The sequence below is a fragment of the Lepisosteus oculatus genome, chromosome 15, assembly GCF_040954835.1.
Source record: "Lepisosteus oculatus isolate fLepOcu1 chromosome 15, fLepOcu1.hap2, whole genome shotgun sequence".
In the NCBI taxonomy this organism is placed as follows: domain Eukaryota; kingdom Metazoa; phylum Chordata; class Actinopteri; order Semionotiformes; family Lepisosteidae; genus Lepisosteus; species Lepisosteus oculatus.
In genome coordinates, this window is record NC_090710.1 from 2,874,412 (window position 1) to 2,894,949 (window position 20,538).

General features: G+C 50.3%; 1 protein-coding gene across 7 annotated transcripts in view; it reads left to right on the forward strand.

The window, feature by feature from the left end:
• Positions 1 to 20,538, forward strand: part of rev1 (REV1 DNA directed polymerase) — a 55,868-nt gene that overhangs the window by 29,579 nt on the left and 5,751 nt on the right. For all 7 annotated transcript variants that reach the window (XM_069178884.1, XM_069178880.1, XM_069178881.1 and 4 more), the window contains 15 exons: positions 251 to 391; positions 801 to 1,396; positions 3,470 to 3,577; positions 4,591 to 4,707; positions 5,069 to 5,201; positions 6,583 to 6,711; positions 8,183 to 8,337; positions 9,707 to 9,826; positions 10,622 to 10,842; positions 11,731 to 11,903; positions 14,671 to 14,773; positions 15,554 to 15,704; positions 16,897 to 17,093; positions 18,500 to 18,700; positions 19,860 to 19,959. In XM_069178884.1, the coding sequence (XP_069034985.1) occupies positions 251 to 391; positions 801 to 1,396; positions 3,470 to 3,577; positions 4,591 to 4,707; positions 5,069 to 5,201; positions 6,583 to 6,711; positions 8,183 to 8,337; positions 9,707 to 9,826; positions 10,622 to 10,842; positions 11,731 to 11,903; positions 14,671 to 14,773; positions 15,554 to 15,704; positions 16,897 to 17,093; positions 18,500 to 18,700; positions 19,860 to 19,959 (2,645 nt within the window). The remainder of the gene's footprint in view (positions 1 to 250; positions 392 to 800; positions 1,397 to 3,469; positions 3,578 to 4,590; positions 4,708 to 5,068; positions 5,202 to 6,582; positions 6,712 to 8,182; positions 8,338 to 9,706; positions 9,827 to 10,621; positions 10,843 to 11,730; positions 11,904 to 14,670; positions 14,774 to 15,553; positions 15,705 to 16,896; positions 17,094 to 18,499; positions 18,701 to 19,859; positions 19,960 to 20,538) is intronic.

The window sequence follows — 20,538 nt, forward strand, 5'->3', positions numbered from 1 at the left end:
TTACCATTAGACGACTCTGAGCAGCTCAGTAATGTCTCCGTGAGTTTCCACAACTCATTAGCGCAGAGGCAAGTACAACAAGGAACTGCCTACGTCATGGTTTTCTTGGGCTGCAGTGACGGTGGAACTTTTTGTATTTGATTTTGTCCGTTCGGTGCGCACGTTCTACGCTCTTAGTATTTCCCAGCACCGATTTCTCATTGACCATTTTGCTGTCCTTAACTTTTTAAAATGTTGCTGTTGCTTTCAGCATAAAGGCGGGACATCTCCTCTCGCACATCCAGTATCAGCTGTATGCCAAGCAGAAAGGCCTGAGCTTCAGCAGCGCTGTGAAAGTGATGGAGTGCGTGGCCGATCCCGGCGGCTCGCGCAGGGAGCTGGAGAACAGGGTGTAAGTGTCCCGGGAAACAAGCTTTTGCCTTCCTCGCTGGTTGTGAAGCGAGCCGAAATCAGGTGTTCGGCATGAAACGCTGATTGCTGTTTGTGGCTTTCTGTGAAAATTTCAGTTTCTTTCTCATTGAATAAATACAAGGCTAAGCATGAGATGAAGATTTTCATCCTTCTCCGTCGTAGGTCACAGGCTGATATAAATCTTCTTTATCCTATCTAGGCTTCGAGATGTGCCTGTAAACCTCTGTTTGTGTCTGCAGAAGGATTCTCAGGGCAGCGGCCTGTTGAGAAATGGAAGGGGTTCCCCCCATGTCTAGCAGTGAGGTTCTGTAGCTCTCAGTGTTAGACCAGAGGATCCCCCACTCTGCCGCAGACGGTCACCCAGGCGTTGTGTTTGTGTTCGTCGTCAGGAACGGGACGGCGAGGAGCGTGCCTGACCTGGTGCGGGACCTGAGGGTGAACGGGACATGCGGCGAGCCGGCAGCCCAGCGCGGCCAGAGCCCGGCGGAGCAGCCCAGGGACACGCCGGCTCTCGCCAACGGCCACGCCGGATGCCACGTGCCCAACGGTGCCTTAAAACCCCCGGAGCCAGGTCTGCCGCCAGGCTCGCCTGCGCCCCCGCGCCCCCACCCTGCGGACTGCAACGCCGATTTCAGAGACGCCTGGGGGGAGCCGAGTGACCCCAGGCAGCCCGCTCCTTGGCACGGCGGTGTCAGGCTTAACGGCACGTGGCACCCCGCGGTGCAGGAGTCTTCGCGGCCCAGAAGCATGTCCGAGGCCTCGCCTGGCGGCACGGCCGCCGCCCCTGGGGCTGCGCACAGGCCGACAGAGCCCGGCTTCATCTCCGACTTCTACTCGCGCTCCAGGCTGCACCACATATCCACCTGGAAGAACGAGTTCACGGAGTTCGTCAACACGCTGCAGCGCAGCAGCCACGGCCTGCTTCCCGGGCGGGAGAAGCTCAGGCGGCAGAGGTCAGGGAGGAGCGCCGATCCCGGGCGGGCAGGTGAGATGGGGGACAGAGGCCTGACACACCTGGACAGGCAATAACCAGCACAGAGGGAGCTGTTTGCTAATCATTTGCTAATCATTTAAAAAAATAGCCCCTCGGTCTTTATATTGCACTTTCACCCTGAGGGTTACCTTGGCATGTTACATATCACCCAGCAGCCCCTTTACTTAGGGAGACCAGACTGTCCAAGCCCAGAGCGGATGTTGGCCTCAACACCCTTTCTTAGGAACAGTGCACTGTGATCTTTGATGACCAAATACTCAGGACCTCATTTTAATGTGTCATTTAAAGAACAGACCCTCCTGCAGCAATATATATATCGAAGCCATATCACCTTGCAACTCACAACTGGCAGCCCACTGAAGCTCAGCAGGTGTGAGCCTGGTCAGTACCTGGATGGGAGACCTCCAGGGAAAAACTAAGGTTGCTGCTGGAAGAGGTGTTAGAGGGGTGAGTAGGGGGCACTCACCCTGCAGTCTGTGTGGGTCTGAATGCCCCAGTATAGTGACAGGAACAGTATATTGTAAAAGGGCACCGTTGTTTGGATGAGATGTAAAACCAAGGTCCTGACTCTATGGTCATTAAAAATTAGGACGTTTCTCGAAAAGAGTTGGTGTGCTACCAAATTTCCCATTAGGCCTTACCAATCATGGCCTCCTAATAATCCCCATCTATGAACTGGCTTCATCTCTCTGTTCTGCTCCCCACCGATAGCTGGTGTGGAGTGAGTGTTCTGGCGCACTGTGGTTGCACACTGCTGGTGGTGGAGGGGAGTCCCTATTAGTTGTAAAGCACTTTGAATATATTCCTGGTTACTGCTCTAGAGCATTGGTTTGGAAATTCTGGTACAGAGGGAATATTGGCTCCTGCTGGTCCACAGATGCCACTTACACTAGCAGCCTGTGTTTCCTTAGACACTGGGTTTAGAAGAGTCATTGAGTTCCTTGTCTTCTGTCCACTCGTTAAACCTTTACCAACACCAAGGTAAAGTTTGAATCGTCTTGACGTAAAACATGCCTGAAGAGCCTTTTCCATGTTCCCGCAACCCCCTGGCTAACAGAGTTGTATTTCTGATGTTTATTGTCCCTGCGAATGGCAGTGATGATCCCAGTGCAGGCAGGGGATGCTCTGTGTGTGTTGGTGAGCCAGCAGGGGGAGCTCTTCCCTGCAGAAGCAAGGCCCAGGCGTGGAGGTGGAACATGCTGTTCTGCAGGAGGCACTGTCTTCCAGGAAGGCACCCTAAGACATGGTCTGACAGGCAGCAGACCTTAAAGACACTGAGAGGCTGTCTGGGGGAACACGGGGTGCTGGACCTGCCATGTCCAGTGTAGAACAGGTTCTACAGTCTGGACGGGCTTGGATTCCCAGTACACTAACCTTAAGCCCGAATGTGGGCAGCAGTGGTTAGGGTTCTGAACTCAGAACTGCGAATCTTGAGTATAACACTGCTTTTGTACCCTTGAGCAAGATTGTTCAGCTGAACTATTCCAGTAAAATACCCAGCTGTATAAATAGATAAAAATGTAAGTCTTGTTGGAGAAAAAAGCATTAGTGAAATAAATTAGTTAAATGCAATTAATTATTGCAGGTAATTAAGCATGCAATCAAAGGTAAGATCACTTTATTGCCCATATACAATTTATTGTATTAGGAATTTGTCTTTTCTCACACCCCAACTTGCTCTCCATGAGACACACAGACAGGGAGCGAAGCTTGGGGTCAGAGCGCAGGGTCAGCCATTTATACAACACCCCTGGACCAGTTGGGGTTAAGGGTCTTGCTCAGGGGCCCAACGGAGTAGGATTCCTCTGCCGGCCACGGGATACAAACCGGCAACCTTCCAGCCACAGGTGCAGATCCTTAGCCACAGAGCCACCACACCGCCCCCCAAAAATACTCAAACTACTGTCAGAACATTTACATACCAGCCACATGCAAGGAGTTTTAGCCTCACATCAGATTCCAGAGAATCTGATTCTCCCGCCCTGCTCTTTAAGAAGTGACATGTATTCTGTTGACGTGCCTTCGTCACTGATGGGTGTATAATCCGCGTCCTCTCGTCCCCAGCTGGTTCCAGCCCAGCGGCCCCTCCGAGGCGCCAGACCTGCATTCTGCACGTGGATATGGACTGCTTCTTCGTGTCGGTGGGGATACGCCACAGGCCCGACCTGAGAGGTGAAGCCCGAGTCGCACCCCACACCCAACGCAGATCCACAGGTGTCGCTCTCTGGCCTGGTTGCAGGTCTTTCACAAGGAAGCCAAAAGTTCCAAGCAATAAGAGGGAGATATGAACAGATAGTTTGCACTCCAGTGGTATAAGCATAGCGCATACAGGGAGTGATCCCTACGTGAGTGTGACGTTTCCCATGCAAACGGTCCCTATTTATGAAACAGCCTTGGGTTGCAGTCTGGTTATACCCTGTCTCGTTGCCCGTGTGAGCGTCTAATCACGATCCTCCTTAACGGCTGTTCTGCCTCACTATGCTCTGCACACATGAGGCCTGACTTTCAGAGAGGCGTAGTCCAGACAGCACACACACTTGTACTTGATATGTTCACCACAGACTTGTTTTAGGAACTGGCTGCCCTGCAGTGTAATCACTGACACTCCCTAAATCCTTCGGTGTGAACTAAGTCCCCCCTCACCTTTGTGCCTGCCCCCGAAGCGAGGATACCGGCGATTTCTGCTGGATTTCCACTTGAACAGATGTTGCTGGTCGAAACAAGCGAGTCGAACAATGGGGGGCGTCAGTTGGCGGCACCGTTTCCAGCTCAGTTAGAATAGACCCAGCAGTCAGTCTCAGGGGTGCCCGAGGACCAGAGTGAACTCCTTTATGTTCAGATTTAGGGAGGTCGGGAACTATAGATGTATAGATGTATCAGTGCCATAGTTTACCTAAAGGATATGACTGTCTTTTAAACACCGGGACACAGGGCTGTTACAGACATAGATTCACATCTGAAACATTAACACATTGACTCCCAGTTTAGATATAATAACATTTATTTTTTCATTATTATTATTATTATTTTACAGTTACAGGGTTTTGTAAAATAACCATAAAACCTTTTTCGATTACAGCTCCAGATACTCTCTTGGGCTGAAGATCACTGAGGCCACAAATGGTTAAAAACGTTACACCGCCAGGCTGCGGCTCACGGCAGTGCTTGTCGTTGTGTCTTCTCAGGGAAGCCAGTGGCCGTCACCAGCAACCGGGGGGCAGGCTGCGTGCCCCAGCGGCCCGGGGCCAACCAGGAACTGGAGCTGCGGTACTACAGGAGGAGGCAGATGAAGAGCCGATCGGGTAAGAGCGCGCCGGGGCTCTCGACCCTGCACACACAACAGACTCTGCACTGAAATCCGCAGTCTTCATCAGTGGCGCCAGAGGACTCGAATGGAAACTATGCAGAAGCGCATTTAAAGCTGAGAAAAAGGCGGCACGGGAGTCTTTACACAAAGGGATGTGGGAGTCTGGAGCAAGCTATCCATGTTGTTGAAATTGATACTGTGGCTTCTTTCCAGAGCCAGCTGGATGAGATCCTGGCTGTACCCATCTGTTGTATTTTTCACTCTTAACGAGGCTTTTTTTTTTAGCAATGGGGTTAGGTCCTCGCAGCACACAGAAGATGTATTCTTGCCTGCTGACTGCCTCTCCTCTCTCCCAGACAAAAAGAAGGCATGTGAGCTGGCAGATTCCTCGTCGCCAGAGAGTCCTGATGGCCCTCATGTGAATGGAGTGGACCCGGACCTGACCGCTCTCTCCATGGCAGAAATAGCCTCCTGTAGCTATGAGGCCAGGTACAGCGCTGACACGTGCTGGAGTCGCCCCACTCTTACTGCCCCCTGCCTTCGCTGTGCACAGCAGTGTCATGTCGTAGCTCCCTCAGTCTGACATTCGATAGCTTGGGGGTCACTGTACGAATTGAGCAGCCCACACAGATCCAAAGAGCAGGTCAAAGGGCAACAAAGGACAAGGAGACCTCCTGGGAAAAACTAAACTGCTGGATGAGGTGTTAGTGGGGCCAGCAGGGGGCGCTCCCCCTGTAGTCCGTGTGGGTCCTAATGCCCCAGTATAGTGACGGGGACACTATACTGTAAAACAGGCACCATCCTTTGGATGAGACATAAAACCGAGGTCCTGACTCTCTGTGGTCTTTAAAAAAAAACCCAGGGCGTTTCTCGAAAAGAGTTGGGGTGTAACTCCGTGGTCCTGGTCAAATTTCCCACTGGCCCTTACCAATCATGGCCTCCTAATTATCCCCACCTATGGATTGGCTTCATTACTCTTTTCTCCTCCTCACTGAGAGCTGGTGTGTGGTGAGCTGCCATCGCATCATCCAGGTGGGGCTGCACATGGTGGTGGTGGAGGGGAGTCCCCATCACCTGTATAGCACTTTGAGGGGAGATTCCAGGACATCGCCATATAAGTGTAAGGAATTATTATTAATATTACAAGAGCTCCAGTGACTCCTCCACTTGGCACAGAGCGAGGAACATGAGCCCCAGGTCGATGTGGTTTCCCTTCAGGAGATTTGGGGTTTTCTCCTGTTCTTGGCCAGATTTCTCAGACGCTGTCATATTTTCTGAGACAGAATCGATCTTTTAGATGGTGTTCACCTACGCTCATGAGAACAGCTTGACCCCGAAAAAAGTATTAGTGGTTTAGAGTTTCCCGTGTCTGCACGCTTACCTGACATGTGACAGCAAGAATCGGGCACTAAAGGTTTCATAATGAGGGTGATCTAGTCCTTTGATCCTTTTTGTTCTGTTGAAGTCCTTGTGAATATTTTAAGGTGTGTGCACTACTTTGTGTATTTGAGGTACAGTGTAATTCCACTCTGAAAAACAAAGTGAAAGAACGCTAAACACAACATTTAGTCTGTAGGCCCCTTCTTCCGGATTGGCCCTTGCTTGAAGAAGGCTTTGCAGCCAGAAGCATTTTTTGTCTTCTCTTCTTCTTTGGTTTCAGTGTGGAAGTAGCCTGTTTCTTGTTCCCTTGCTGTACGCTGATATTTCTTCCCACTTGAACCTTACTGTGTGCTGAAAGCTGTGGATGATCTGGGTTTCCCCACCAAATGTGATGAAGGCGAAGGGTGTGGAGAGGAGGCATGGCAGTGCGGTCTTTTCCAATCTAACCCTGGACTTAAATCTGACATGGTTTCTGTCTGCCCTTCTTCAGGCAGGCGGGGGTGAAGAATGGGATGTTTTTCGGTCAGGCCAAGCAGCTGTGCCCGGGCCTTCAGGCTGTGCCCTACGATTTCCACGCCTACAAAGAGGTGGCGCTGGCCATGTACGAGACCTTGGCAAGGTACCACCCTTTTCCCACCCCTCTGACTGCAGACCAAGGAGCAGGAGCTGCTTGCGCATTCAGGAACAGAGCAAATGTGGGACAGGCTGCCCCGACACTCCGTTGAAGCCGATACCCTGGCTCCTTTCGAGAAACAGCTGGATGAGATCCTCAGTTCAAATAACTGCTAACTACAAGACAAGCTAGACAAGCATTTGAAACAGTTCTTATGTCAAATTCTGAAAGTTCCTGCTTGGCTGAATCAGGGTGATTATTGTAAATTGTCTTGTAACAAAACAATCAGTAACCTGTTTTGATCTTTCACCCCATTGAATCAGGGCATTATCCCTGAATGTTAAAAAAGGGTAACATCTGACTTTCTCCACAGCCTCATTCTGTATAATGAACTTTCCAGTTGTAGTCACTTCAATATGCAGAGATTTAAATTAATGAAAAGCTTTCCAGATTTTTTTGTTCTTTGATGATTAAAAGCATGTGTTTAAGGCCATATTGCAGTATGACGGCACCCCTGGTGTGCATTTTCAGTGTGTACTCTACCCAGTGTCCCCAGAGGATGGGTTTGGTTTGCCTTTCTGAGAGAAAGTTGTTAGAAGAGAGAAGTTATACGGGATAGCCGGTTCTGCTGGTTGTCTTTACACGTGATCGATTAATTAATTAAAGCTCACAATTGGCTCAAGTGTTCAGCAGCTTTGCCTGTAAAAATGCTTTTATTAATATATTTTAATACTTTTCAGTCCTAGGTCAACTCTTTTTGCATAGACAGTTCTGAAACCTTTATTGATTTTCTCATAGAACCATTCTCTAGAGTTCCTTGTTCTATCAAGTATAAAAAGTAGCAGATAATTCAGAGTGTTATCCATCATGGATACCCTCTTTCTTATATTTAATGTGCCTGTGAGTAAAACCACTATATGAATGAAAGGAAATTTAAGTGACTTTTTACCACTGTACTGCAAGCTGATAAAAGTGCAGCCTTTGAGAGATTTTTCCTCATGAAGCTGGCATTTTGATAGACTTCATCTGCCATCTTTTTCACACCCATTCCTCAGTACAGGGAAAGTTTGCCAGCTATGTGGGATTTTCACTAGAGGCCTCAATTGCTATCCGATTTCATAAGTCACATTATGAAATGGAAAGGAAATCTCAATGAAGTAAGCATGTGAGATCTTTCCTTCCAGGAAAAGGACAGTTTTTGTGTTTCCAGGTGGAAATCCTCTATTTTTTTTTTACTGGAATGATGAGTCTATTATGAGTCTGTATCTGACCAGAGATTTCCAGCATTAAGGCACATAATCACAGAATAACACAGCCAGATTTGAGGACTTGTCAGGTCCGTACAGAAGTGTTCCAAGTCGATGGGCATGATCCCTCAGAAGCAAAAGAACAGAACTGCTTTTATTTATCCCTGCCCTGGATAAGATGGGAGCACCCCCACTCCTGCTGGCTTCAGTATCTGTGTGGTCTGTTTCAGCTACACTCACGACATTGAAGCTGTGAGCTGCGACGAGGCCCTGGTGGACGTCACGGGCATCCTGAGCGAGCTGGGCGTGTCTCCCGATGAGGTGGCGAGTGCCATCCGAGCGGAGATCCTGGAGAAGACCAAGTGCACTGCCTCCATTGGAATGGGTAAGAACCTGACGCACCGGGCACTGCTCGTTACCCGTGAAGGAGACCTGAGGGCTTGCGGAAGCTGAAGTGATTTGCATATAGCTGCCAGCAAAAAGCAAATGTTTCCGTGTTTTTCAGATTTTACCATGCAGTGTTTTATTCACACTTCTATCACTGTGCACAGGCGAGCTTACTGTAGGCAGCACTTCTAACAGACCACGTGGCTGTGAATCCACATGTCTGTTAATTTACAAGAAGTGGATTGGCAGATGTCAAAGACTGGGATTCAAGCCTAGCGGCTGTTGTATTAGAGAAAACTCCCAAGTGCTGCAAAGGCGCAAGTAAAGGGTAATTTCACACGGAAAAGGAGAACGAAAAAAAAACCTTTCGGCTCTAGAGCCTTCTTCGAGTGTGAGGGAGAGAGAGGAAGGTGTCAGGGATATGAAACACAGAGGACAGGGCAGGTGAGAAAGCGCGTTCATACAAAGAGGGACTGGATACTTTTTCAGCTGAAATGTAGGTTATTTCTCCTTTTCCATGTGGAATTACCCATTACTTCTTACTTTATTAGAACTTGAGCTACAGAACAAAAGGAGGGTTAGATTGCTGTCCGTATTTAAATATAAATGCTTAAAATATTATCTAATTACAGCATTTGTTCTTCTCCTTTTAGTTTTTAAATAATAATAGAATACAGTGTTTTTTAAAAGATATTCAAATTGCTCTTAGTCAAGTTGCTTAGCAACTAGTTGTGCTAGTTTGAGTTCAGAGCTGTGTGATTCGTTTTTTGATTACTTATCAATTAACTTGGAAGCAGAATCAAGCAACCTCAAAAAGCAAAATCCATTTTTACTCCATCAAACATGATTATGTATTTCTGACATGGCAAGTCAAAAATATCTGGAAGAGTTCACTATGAATTGGCCATTAATTTGAAGGCGCCGAGCGAGCGAGTCACTTTTCCGCTGCAAACACTGACGATCACACCTGCTCCGTACAGCTGCGTGTTCACAGACACACCGGTAATACACCACTGTGAACGCAAAGCACTGTGGGATGTTTCAGCTTTTCATATCAGATTACACACTGATAAAGGCTCAGGTGCTGGTCAGGGTTTGTGTTTGTCCTCCAAATACTGTGGTCTTTCTTTTTATTTTTGTGAATTTATAGGGTTGAATGTTTTTCACGTCTAGCATTGATAGTATGAATGATCGCGTCAGAATCTCATTCTCCACCAGCATTATACAAATATAACACAACCATAATTCTTTATGAAACATTGTTCAAAGAATAGTTCTGTAAGTGTTTTTACCCAGCGTATTTGTTTCCAAAATGCTGCATTTCCCTTTTGTAACCTGGGTCCTCACCTGTGTGCCTTTTCCTTCAGGTTCGAACATTCTGCTGGCCAGAATGGCGACCCGCAGGGCCAAGCCCAACGGGCAGTATTACCTGAAGCCAGAGGAAGTGGATGACTTCATCAGAGACCAGCTGGTCACCACCCTGCCAGGTACCTGGGTCCACACCCCAGTCCGGCCCTTCTGTGTTCACTCACTGTGATGGTACTGACGCCCTCTGAGAGCAAGAGCATTGAAAGCCGCAGGTTTTCTTTATCAGTCCCAAAGGCTGGCTTCATAAATTCACCATGTCTCACAGGCCTGTAAGCCAATCCAATCGGTTACTGAAGAGCCCTCCCTCGTCGGCTCTCACTCTTCTCCTTCCAGTCTCTTGCCCAGATACAAACTGAAACCCTTTTCCTCCTGGTTGTTCTGACAAGCCTCTTAAGTAGCCCAGAGCAGTGGCTCATTCCACACAGAGCCAGTCCTGATAGCTTCTTTCCCTCCCGTGGAATTTCACTCTCTCCGAGTGCTTATCACTTTCCCTGACTGGCTATGCTTCATTTTGCAAGTCTTTTCTCATATACAGGCAGCCATCTTGGCTCCACGCCAACCCACAGGGCATGAATTTTGAGCCAAGATGGTGGCTCCCTCACCTTGCCACCTCTTGCTACCTCACAGGTTGAACTTTTTTTTTCTTTTATATGTTCTGGGCAAATTAGAGGTTAATTATTTTCCACAGAAAGGAAAAGAAAGGCAAAGTTCCAGAGTCATACACACTCAAAGAGGTTCCACATCCGAAACGTTGGTTTTTCTTCTTTCTGTTGACCTGTTCGAAGCGGAACGAACCCGAGCCCGTTTCTTGGCGGGGGCCCCTCGCGCTCTGCTCTTGTGAGCAAGCTCGCTGCCTCCCTTCTCCAGCGGCCTGGCGGTCTGTCCGCTGAGCAGCACCTGTGTTCTGTGCGCAGGCGTGGGCAGGTCCATGGGCTACAAGCTGGCCACCCTGGGCGTGAGGACATGCGGGGACCTGCAGCAGGTCTCCATGGCGAAGCTGCAGAAGGAGTTCGGGCCCAAGACGGGCCAGACGCTCTTCCGCTTCTCCCGGGGCCTGGATGACCGGCCGGTGAGGAGCGAGAGGGAGAGGAAGTCAGTGTCGGCAGAGATGAACTACGGGATCCGCTTCACACAGGTCAGCCCTCCTCTCCAGGGCGTCTGTCTGCCGCTCTCTGACAGATCCGGGGAAAAGCCTCACGTGTGTAACTTGGACACAGAGCAGGGAGCGGACTATTATCCTAGTAATTACATAATGTGGAAAATTGAGCTCAGTCCACATCCTGGGTCCATTGATTTGTATCCTATACAAGAAAAATCTAAATCGGTTTAGAAAGCTGAACTGGTTTGGTTAAGGGTGTTATTGACAGACTAATCCGCCCCCTCACATCATGCGTTAAACCTGAAGTCTTCATGGCTGGTCCTGCAAGTCTTGCTTGTTAAAAGCAGTGTTTTTTAGGCATGAAAATGTGTTCACTACCAGCACATATGTATGACACCAGTTGTTCTGAGGTTTGATTCCTGTCTTTACAGAAAATACAGGAGGCCAGTTGTCTTCTTTGATTGTTAGTAGCTTATTCACCTCCAAATCCCGATCATTCGGTCTGTTTAGGCGTCTCTGTTGGGTCAGCCCATTAATGTCATAAGGCTGTTGGAAGGCCTGCTTGTTGAAATCCCTGGTACCAAATGGAAAGCCTCCAAATTTCACTTTGGGTGGTGGTGAGTGGGGGGAACAAACTTGTGTATTAAAAAATGCGTTTGGTAGATCTGCTGTCCAAGCAAGATGTCAGACTGAACTTAGCCCCCCTAAATGTAATGTCACTGCCTGAGTTTCCCACAGTCCTGTGGTATAAATATCTGCCTTCTTCTTGACTGTCTGCGTCAGGCCGCCATTCCTTTGTCCCAGCGGAGTTTTCCTTGCGTTGGCGCTGCTCATTGTACTGCGGCAGGGGGGGTGTTTGTATTGTGAGCGCCGCTGGCCTGAGGGCGGTCCTGTGGACTGACACGCCGCTCTGTTGTCGCCCAGCTGGAGGAGGCCGAGTCCTTCCTGCTGAACCTGGCCGGGGAGCTCCAGCGGAGGCTGCAGGCCGTGGGGGCGCGGGGCCGCCGCCTCACGCTCAAGGTCATGGTGCGCAAGCCCGGTGCGCCGCTCGAACCCGCCAAGTTCGGGGGCCACGGCATCTGTGACAACCTGGCCAGGTGAGTCCTCCCGGCGTGGAACAGCTCCTCCTGCTGGTGGAGAATGAGTACTGACACAGGGGCTCCTGCAGGTGGGACAGCTCCTCCTGCTGGTGGAGAATGAGTACTGACACAGGGGCTCCTGCAGCTGGAGAATGAGTACTGACACAGGGGCTCCTGCAGGTGGAGAATGAGTACTGACACAGGGGCTCCTGCAGGTGGGACAGCTCCTCCTGCTGGTGGAGAATGAGTACTGACACAGGGGCTCCTGCAGCTGGAGAATGAGTACTGACACAGGGGCTCCTGCAGGTGGAGAATGAGTACTGACACAGGGGCTCCTGCAGGTGGGACAGCTCCTCCTGCTGGTGGAGAATGAGTACTGACACAGGGGCTCCTGCAGGTGGAGAATGAGTACTGACACAGGGGCTCCTGCAGGTGGAGAATGAGTACTGACACAGGGGCTCCTGCAGGTGGGACAGCTCCTCCTGCTGGTGGAGAATGAGTACTGACACAGGGGCTCCTGCTGGTGGAGAATGAGTACTGACACAGGGGCTCCTGCAGGTGGGACAGCTCCTCCTGCTGGTGGAGAATGAGTACTGACACAGGGGCTCCTGCAGGTGGAGAATGAGTACTGACACGGGCTCCTGCAGGTGGGACAGCTCCTCCTGCTGGTGGAGAATGAGTACTGACACAGGGGCTCCTGCAGGTGGGACAGCTCCTCCTGCTGGTGGAGAATGAGTACTGACACAGGGGCTCCTGCAGGTGGAGAATGAGTACTGACACAGGGGCTCCGGCAGGTGGAACAGCTCCTCCTGCAGGTGGAGAATGAGTACTGACACAGGGGCTCCTGCAGGTGGAGAATGAGTACTGACACAGGGGCTCCTGCAGGTGGGACAGCGCCTCCTGCTGGTGGAGAATGAGTACTGACACAGGGGCTCCTGCAGGTGGGACAGCTCTTCCTGCTGGTGGAGAATGAGTACTGACACAGGGGCTCCTGCAGGTGGGACAGCTCTTCCTGCTGGTGGAGAATGAGTACTGACACAGGGGCTCCTGCAGGTGGGACAGCTCCTCCTGCTGGTGGAGAATGAGTACTGACACAGGGGCTCCTGCAGGTGGGACAGCTCCTCCTGCTGGTGGAGAATGAGTACTGACACAGGGGCTCCTGCAGGTGGAGAATGAGTACTGACACAGGGGCTCCTGCAGGTGGGACAGCTCTTCCTGCTGGTGGAGAATGAGTACTGACACAGGGGCTCCTGCAGGTGGAGAATGAGTACTGACACAGGGGCTCCTGCTGGTGGGACAGCTCCTCCAGCAGGTGGAGAATGAGTACTGACACAGGGGCTCCTGCAGGTGGGACAGCTCCTCTTGCTGGTGGAGAATGAGTACTGACACAGGGGCTCCTGCAGGTGGAGAATGAGTACTGACACAGGGGCTCCTGCAGGTGGGACAGCTCCTCCTGCTGGTGGAGAATGAGTACTGACACAGGGGCTCCTGCTGGTGGAGAATGAGTACTGACACAGGGGCTCCTGCAGGTGGAGAATGAGTACTGACACAGGGGCTCCTGCAGGTGGAGAATGAGTACTGACACAGGGGCTCCTGCAGGTGGAGAATGAGTATTCATAAGAGCAGAATCAAATGAGAGGAGCCATTTGTCGCGTGCATGCTATCTGGTGGATAGTAATTAACTGATTCAAGGACCTCATCCAGAAATTTCTTGGAAGCCAGGATTCAATAACATTGAAAAGTTGCAAGAAGTCACAGTGTAAGTTGGTGAAGGTTTGAAGTGAGTTTACGTTCTTACCAAAAATACAGTTTCTGTTTTTTCTGGTATATCCACACACAAGTGCATGTCCCTGTAAATGCTCTGCACCCATATATTTACAACCAGCTTTTATACTTTAGACCATCTTGGCTACCGTGTAACCATATTTTTTAGATGTGTACTGCATGTTTAGAATTATAAAGGAACAAGTAATATTTCATTCCACACTGAAAAGAGAAGAGAACAGTCTAACATGTTCTCTGAATCTTTCCCCTAGTCTCCTTCCAGTTTCCCCAATGTAGATAGCTGGGCTTTTCCTGCAAGAGATGCAGTAAATGTTGTTGCTGGAGGTGCAAGAGGTTGCCTGGATGATTAGGAATGGTCCCGATGGGCCTTGAGTGAGTGTGGTGGTGGATGTGTACTTGCAGGTGATACAGCGAGCTCTGTTGCAAGGGAAAGTGCCTGGTGTGGATGGTTGCTGAGGGCGGTCGAGGGAGCTGTGAACAAGAAGGTTATGCAGATTAGGTGGTCGACGATATGAGATGATGGGGTGGTCAGAAAAGAGGGCCCCAGTAGAGGGATCATCCTGTAGGATGGAAAAGTTGTCGTTAATGGTCCTGGGGGTAGAAAGTGTGTTAGGGTGGAAGGGAAGCACAGGTTGTGTAGCTTGTTCCAGACTCCCACAACCCTTTAGAAAGGAGGTGCCTCTTGTTCTTGGTTTTCAATGCACTTGAGTGCCCTCAGCTCACAGCACATGGTATTTCCAGGCGGTCTCACATCCATGTACTGACCAGGCCTTACCCTGACCCTTAGATCGGGCGTGCTGAGGGTGGTATCGTGCATGACAATGAACTGGCTAGGAATTGAACCCAGCTCTCCTGTGTAGCAGGCAGGAATACTTCCACTGAAGCACCAGTGTCACATTGTCAGTATATGCTGTGCTTATGTCACTGTGGATACTGTGGATTCACTTGGGACCCTGTCCAGGCAGACAGTCTCCCTAGACTTTACTGTTTGTCCCTGCAGGACGGTAAACCTGGACCAGGCAACGGACAGCGCTAGGGTCCTGGGCTCCGAAGTCCTCAAGCTGTTCCACTCCATGAAGCTGAATGTGTCTGACATGAGAGGGGTGAGTGGCGGCCGGGCCTCTTGGTGTCGGTCTTCTCTGCTTGACAGGGGGCGAACTGGCACCGAGCCCTGCGAGTGGCACATCGTGACACGCTTTTCCAAGTTCTGTATTATTTTTATTACAGTGAAGCTGTAGGTTTTGACGCATTTAACCGTTGCTCTTGCCTTCAGTCATGGAAGTAGCCATCCAAGACAGGTGCAGTTTGAATCAGGATTATGTCACTATACTGTATATGATGGATCAGTGTTCTCGGAAAGGCTAGTCTCGTCCTAGCCTAACAGATTTATAAAGGCAACCTGACAACTCTGAAACACTGAAGCGGACAGTCTTTGACGCCTGAAATAATTTGTTTTTGATCTAGTGGACTACTCTAATTTAAATGTCTTGACACGTCTCACATGTACTTTCCTTTCACCGAAAAAACAACCATTTAGGAAGTAGTGAAAACTTTCCTGTGCGGCTGGCGATGGTTCTTTCAGATTTCATCTGCTTATTTTACTGACCGAGCCGTGCTTAATAACAAATTTTTTAAGTGCGGTTCGTTGGGTGTTTGGGTTTGGGGAAAAAAAAGACCTTGAATTAGTGGTAGGAGTTCGCCCGTCGGAGAAAAGGGTTGGACAAGCGTGTGATGCACCACTGTAGCAAAACCTCATTTTTTCCTCCACGTGCATCATCGTTTTAAGTTCCCACTTGTCCTGTAAATAGGCTTTAAGCACTAGAAACGCGAGTGCGAGCCTGTTGACTGCTTGTGAAAGGTCTGTTCGTCCTCTCGCCGGCCAGGTGGGAATGCAGGTGCAGCAGCTGGTCCCGACTACCGCGGTGCCCTCAGACTCCTCGTGCCAGGCAACTCCACGCAGCCGCTCCATCAAAGACATGCTCCTGGCACACAGGGGCGTCCGGCCGGGCTGCCAGGGGGCCGGGGCACAGCCAGGTCAGTGCCTCGCACCACAGGCCTGCTGTCAGGCGGGTGGGACAGCTCCTCCTGCTGGTGGAGAATGAGTACTGACACAGGGGCTCCTGCAGGTGGGACAGCTCCTCCTGCTGGTGGAGAATGAGTACTGACACAGGGGCTCCTGCAGGTGGAGAATGAGTACTGACACAGGGGCTCCTGCAGGTGGGACAGCTCCTCCTGCTGGTGGAGAATGAGTACTGACACAGGGGCTCCTGCAGGTGGAGAATGAGTACTGACACAGGGGCTCCTGCAGGTGGAGAATGAGTACTGACACAGGGGCTCCTGCAGGTGGGACAGCTCCTCCTGCTGGTGGAGAATGAGTACTGACACAGGGGCTCCTGCAGGTGGAGAATGAGTACTGACACAGGGGCTCCTGCAGGTGGGACAGCTCCTCCTGCTGGTGGAGAATGAGTACTGACACAGGGGCTCCTGCAGGTGGGACAGCTCCTCCTGCAGGTGGAGAATGAGTACTGACACAGGGGCTCCTGCAGGTGGAGAATGAGTACTGACACAGGGGCTCCTGCAGGTGGGACAGCTCCTCCTGCTGGTGGAGAATGAGTACTGACACAGGGGCTCCTGCAGGTGGGACAGCTCCTCCTGCTGGTGGAGAATGAGTACTGACACAGGGGCTCCTGCAGGTGGAGAATGAGTACTGACACAGGGGCTCCTGCAGGTGGAGAATGAGTACTGACACAGGGGCTCCTGCAGGTAGGACAGCTTTTCCTGCTGGTGGAGAATGAGTTCGAGGAATTTGTGTCCTCGTCAGCCTCACAGATGGATGCAAACTTTCCTTTGTCTTTTAAATTGAGAATTGCATGTTTTTAGTTATACCCTTCCAATGTGAAACCGCCAACCGTGTGTTTTTCACATCTCCGCTCACAGCTGTGAAGTTGCATCATCACATACAGGTGTAGCAGTTGGTCCTGACTACAGGCGGGTCTCTAGGAGCAGATACAGTGTCCTCCATAATAAGCCCTCTTGAAAAGCAGGATCTTCTCCTGGAGCTGGTGGGAGTGTCTTTGGAAGGAGACAGTGTATTAGAAATGGTGCTGGGGGCTGTGGGAAATCAGTACGGAATGCTCTACAGAGGTGTCTCTTCCCTGTGAGACAGTGATGCCGCATGCAGAGATGTCCAGTATATGCCATGTGGCTCTCTTCCTGCTCTTTCCAGATGTGTTACCTGACAGCGCAGCCCTGGACGAAAGGACAGCCCCAGTCCGAGGACTGCCTCCCCCATCCCCGACCCCAGAGCCCGAGCCAGGGACCAGCAAGTGGGAGCCCATCCCCAGATACAACGGGAGTCTTCACGCTACTCCCCTGGCCCGGACGCGACTGAACCTCAGCATTGAGATCCCGTCGCCATCACAGGTACCTCTGCCCCCAGTATCCTTGAGTCCTAGATGCTGTGGCCATGCCCGCTTACTTGATGGGTGATGACAAGATATAAGAACATGAGAAAGGTTCCAGAGGAAGCTGTCCAGCCAGGTTTGTTAGTTGGTAGTACCCATTTCCTGAAAGAAGCTAGGGTAAAAGCTTCAACAGCACGACAGGGTAGCTTTCTCCAGATTTCCACAACCCTTTGTGTAAAGAAGTGCCTGCCTAGTTTTAAATACATGTGCACTTTCTTGTGCCCTGGTTTGGGCTTCACTGTTCATTCTGAAGACGTCTACTGGGTTGACTTTGTCAGCGTCTTTGAGGATTTGAAGTATTCGTATCAGGCCCCTGCATAGACTTCTCTGTTCAGGAAACGGTTCAGTTCCTTCATCCCGTCAGTAAAGGACGTTCCATGGAAACCCCATATTCCAGGACTAGGCTGTAAGTAAAAATCCTAATGGGCAAAGGAAAATATCCAAGTGACTGTGGGAACAGAAATGTTAAATCCTTCTGCTACCTGAGTAGAGTGTCACAGAAGATGTGAGGTCCAGGATACAAAAGGCACCAGCAGCTTTTGTCTCACTTAAGGACACTTGGGGATCCAAAGACATCTCACCAAAGTCCAGTTCTTCAACTCAGTGTAATCAGTGCTGTTATATGGTTTAGAAACATGGAGAACACTAAGAGCAACAATAAAGGCAAGTCAAACATTCAGAAATTCTTTGGCGAAGAATTCTTAAAATCGGATGGACAGATCAGGTCAGCAACACCGACTTACCAAACAGGCCCCTGTTGAAGAGGAGATTCGGAGAAGATGGTGGAGAGGAATCGGCCACCCTCCGCTGCAAACCAAGGCATCACAGGGGCCCTTACCTGGAACCCAGCAGGGAGAGGGAAAAGAGGCAGAGGTAAAGAACATGAACTGGAGAAGACAGCCCAGAACAGGGTGCGATGGAGGAAAGTTGTTGGCCTCTGCTCCGTAGGGAGCGAACCATGTAAACAAATTAAAAAGCACTTGCGTCATGGCCAGGTCATAGTGGTCAGATAGGGGGTTTCCTTGTGCAAGCAAGGGCCACAGTGGCATTGTGCTGATGGGCGAGGAAGGTGGGCTCTATCCTCCAAGCCCCTGTGTGGTTTTCAGACAGGTGCCCCCATGTCTGACGTCCAGAGCAGTGTCCTTCTAGTGCTGGTGAGACATTTTCAGCGGTAAGGAATGTATAAGATACTGCACTGGATGAGAGTTCCTCATCTTGAATTTACAACCTCAATTTAAAGCCTGTCTATCTAGCCTCTTATGTCGGGCTGGGGTTTATTTTTGAACGGAACCGGTCCAGGAAAGAGTGATTCCATCACCTGCTTGTCCTCTGATCCTGACGGGCCCTGGCCCTGTATGCCCGCAGATCGACCGTTCGGTGCTGGAGGCGCTGCCCGCGGACATGCGGGAGCAGGTGGAGCAGACGTACCGGAGCCGCGCCGAGGAAACGCCCGGCAGCACCGTGGCAGAGCCCCAGCACCTGGGCACCCTGGTCCTGCAGATCCCGGAGCAGCTGGCACAGGGAGGTGCAGGGGGCATCATCGTGGCGCTGCCCGATTTCTCACAGGTGACCCGCTCCTCCCTGCCTTCACACGCTGATCTGGTCATGGCAGAGCTTGGCCTCCCTTGTGCTGTGGGGCTTCAGAGCGGTCCGGGAGCATAAGTCCTGCAGAACACGACTGATCCTGGACTTGGACCATGACGCACAGTGCAGTCCGTACGTATTTGGACAGTGACACAATCTGTGTTGTTTCGGCTCTGTACTCCAGCGCATTGGATTTGAAATGAAACGGTGACTTTGAGGTCAAAGTGCAGAATTTCGATAATTCGGGGGTATTTACGTCTAGATTGGGTGCACCATTTAGGAATCACAGCCCTTTTTATACATAGTCCTCCCATTTTAGGGGACCAAAAGTAATTGGACAATTGGCTGCTCAGTTGTTTCTTGGCCAGCTGTGTGTCGTGGCATCATTAATTAATGACATTCATTAATGGAGAGCTAACAAAAGGTCTATAGTTGATTCTGGATGTGGCATTTGCATCTGGAGACTGTTGCTGTTGTCTCCCAACATGAGGACCAAAGAGGTGTCAATGCCAAAATTGTGTCACTGTCCAAATACTTACAGACTGCACTGTATGTTTTAAAATTGGGTTTGCATTTCCATTGTGTAACGATACTGAGGCGACTCACCTGATGTGTAGTAATGAATGAATCAGTGAATACCAGTAGCACCATTCCCGGTCTACCGGTCTCCCAGTCTCCCAGACTCCTGGGCTGCAGTGTTTGTGAAAAGAGAGCTGCTCTAGCACTAGTTGTGTCCATCCTGCTCACTATGGCCCTGCAGAATCTCCTGCTGGTCAGTCTTGGGAGCTGCACCAAGAGATTTGATCTGTGAATCGGTTGTGATGCAGTCTAAAATCAAACTGTGCAAAAATGGAGATAACTCCACTGTTGTACGTGCTGTGCTGTTCCTCTTATGATAATGATAAAGTGGAAATGCCTCAATAAAACTTCTGTAGAGGTCGTGTTGTTGCACTGCTACAAGAAAAGTAATCAGTTTGCTCATTAAGAGAAGCCCTGCAGGCAGTTACTGCAGACTTCAGTAACATGTACTGTACTGTGCCCTGTGTGATGAGACCGTTAGGTCTTTGAGCACTGTGTGGGTAAACTCAGCTGCTGGCACCCTGGCTGGGTCTGACCGTGCTTGTGTGTGCGCGCGAGACAGGTGGACCCCGAGGTGTTTGCTGCGCTGCCCCCCGACCTGCAGGAGGAGCTGCAGATGGCGTATGGCCAGAGACAGACCACCACCCAGGCTGTCGCAGTGGGTAAGACACTTTCCTCTTGATACACCCAGGACGCTTCTGACTTCAGGGCCACATTCCAGAAATCTACATGAGGGCAAACCATTTCCAGCAAGCTCTTTACTCAAAGAGACTTGAAGGTCTTGAAGGCGAACTGTGCATCAGGCACTTTTCCAGCACACTTGCTTTTTTCACATGCAAGATTATGGACAGAAGACCAGGTGGTATCGGTTATACTACCTGACCTTCCCTCCTAATACAGCTGCGGCAGCAGTCTCACCTTTCAGGCTGGTCTGCTAGGCAGTGGTGCCCAGGGGTGCTTAATACAGCTGTTGCAGGCAGTGGTGCGAGAACTGGGTCTAAGGTTAAGTGATCTGGGATCCTTCTGGGTGAGAAGCACCATGTAAAGGGCAGGAAAAGGCAGTTAAAAAATTGCAAATAATCTCTTCAGTTGCACAAACATGATTAATGACAAAAGGAGTGTAAACAACGTGTGAAGCGTGTGTGTGCAGGTGTTTTTATGATCTGTACAGAATTAACACATCAGCCTTTTCAATCATTTATTTTTTCCTTTAACAAAACTGTTTATCTCCCATCAGAGCT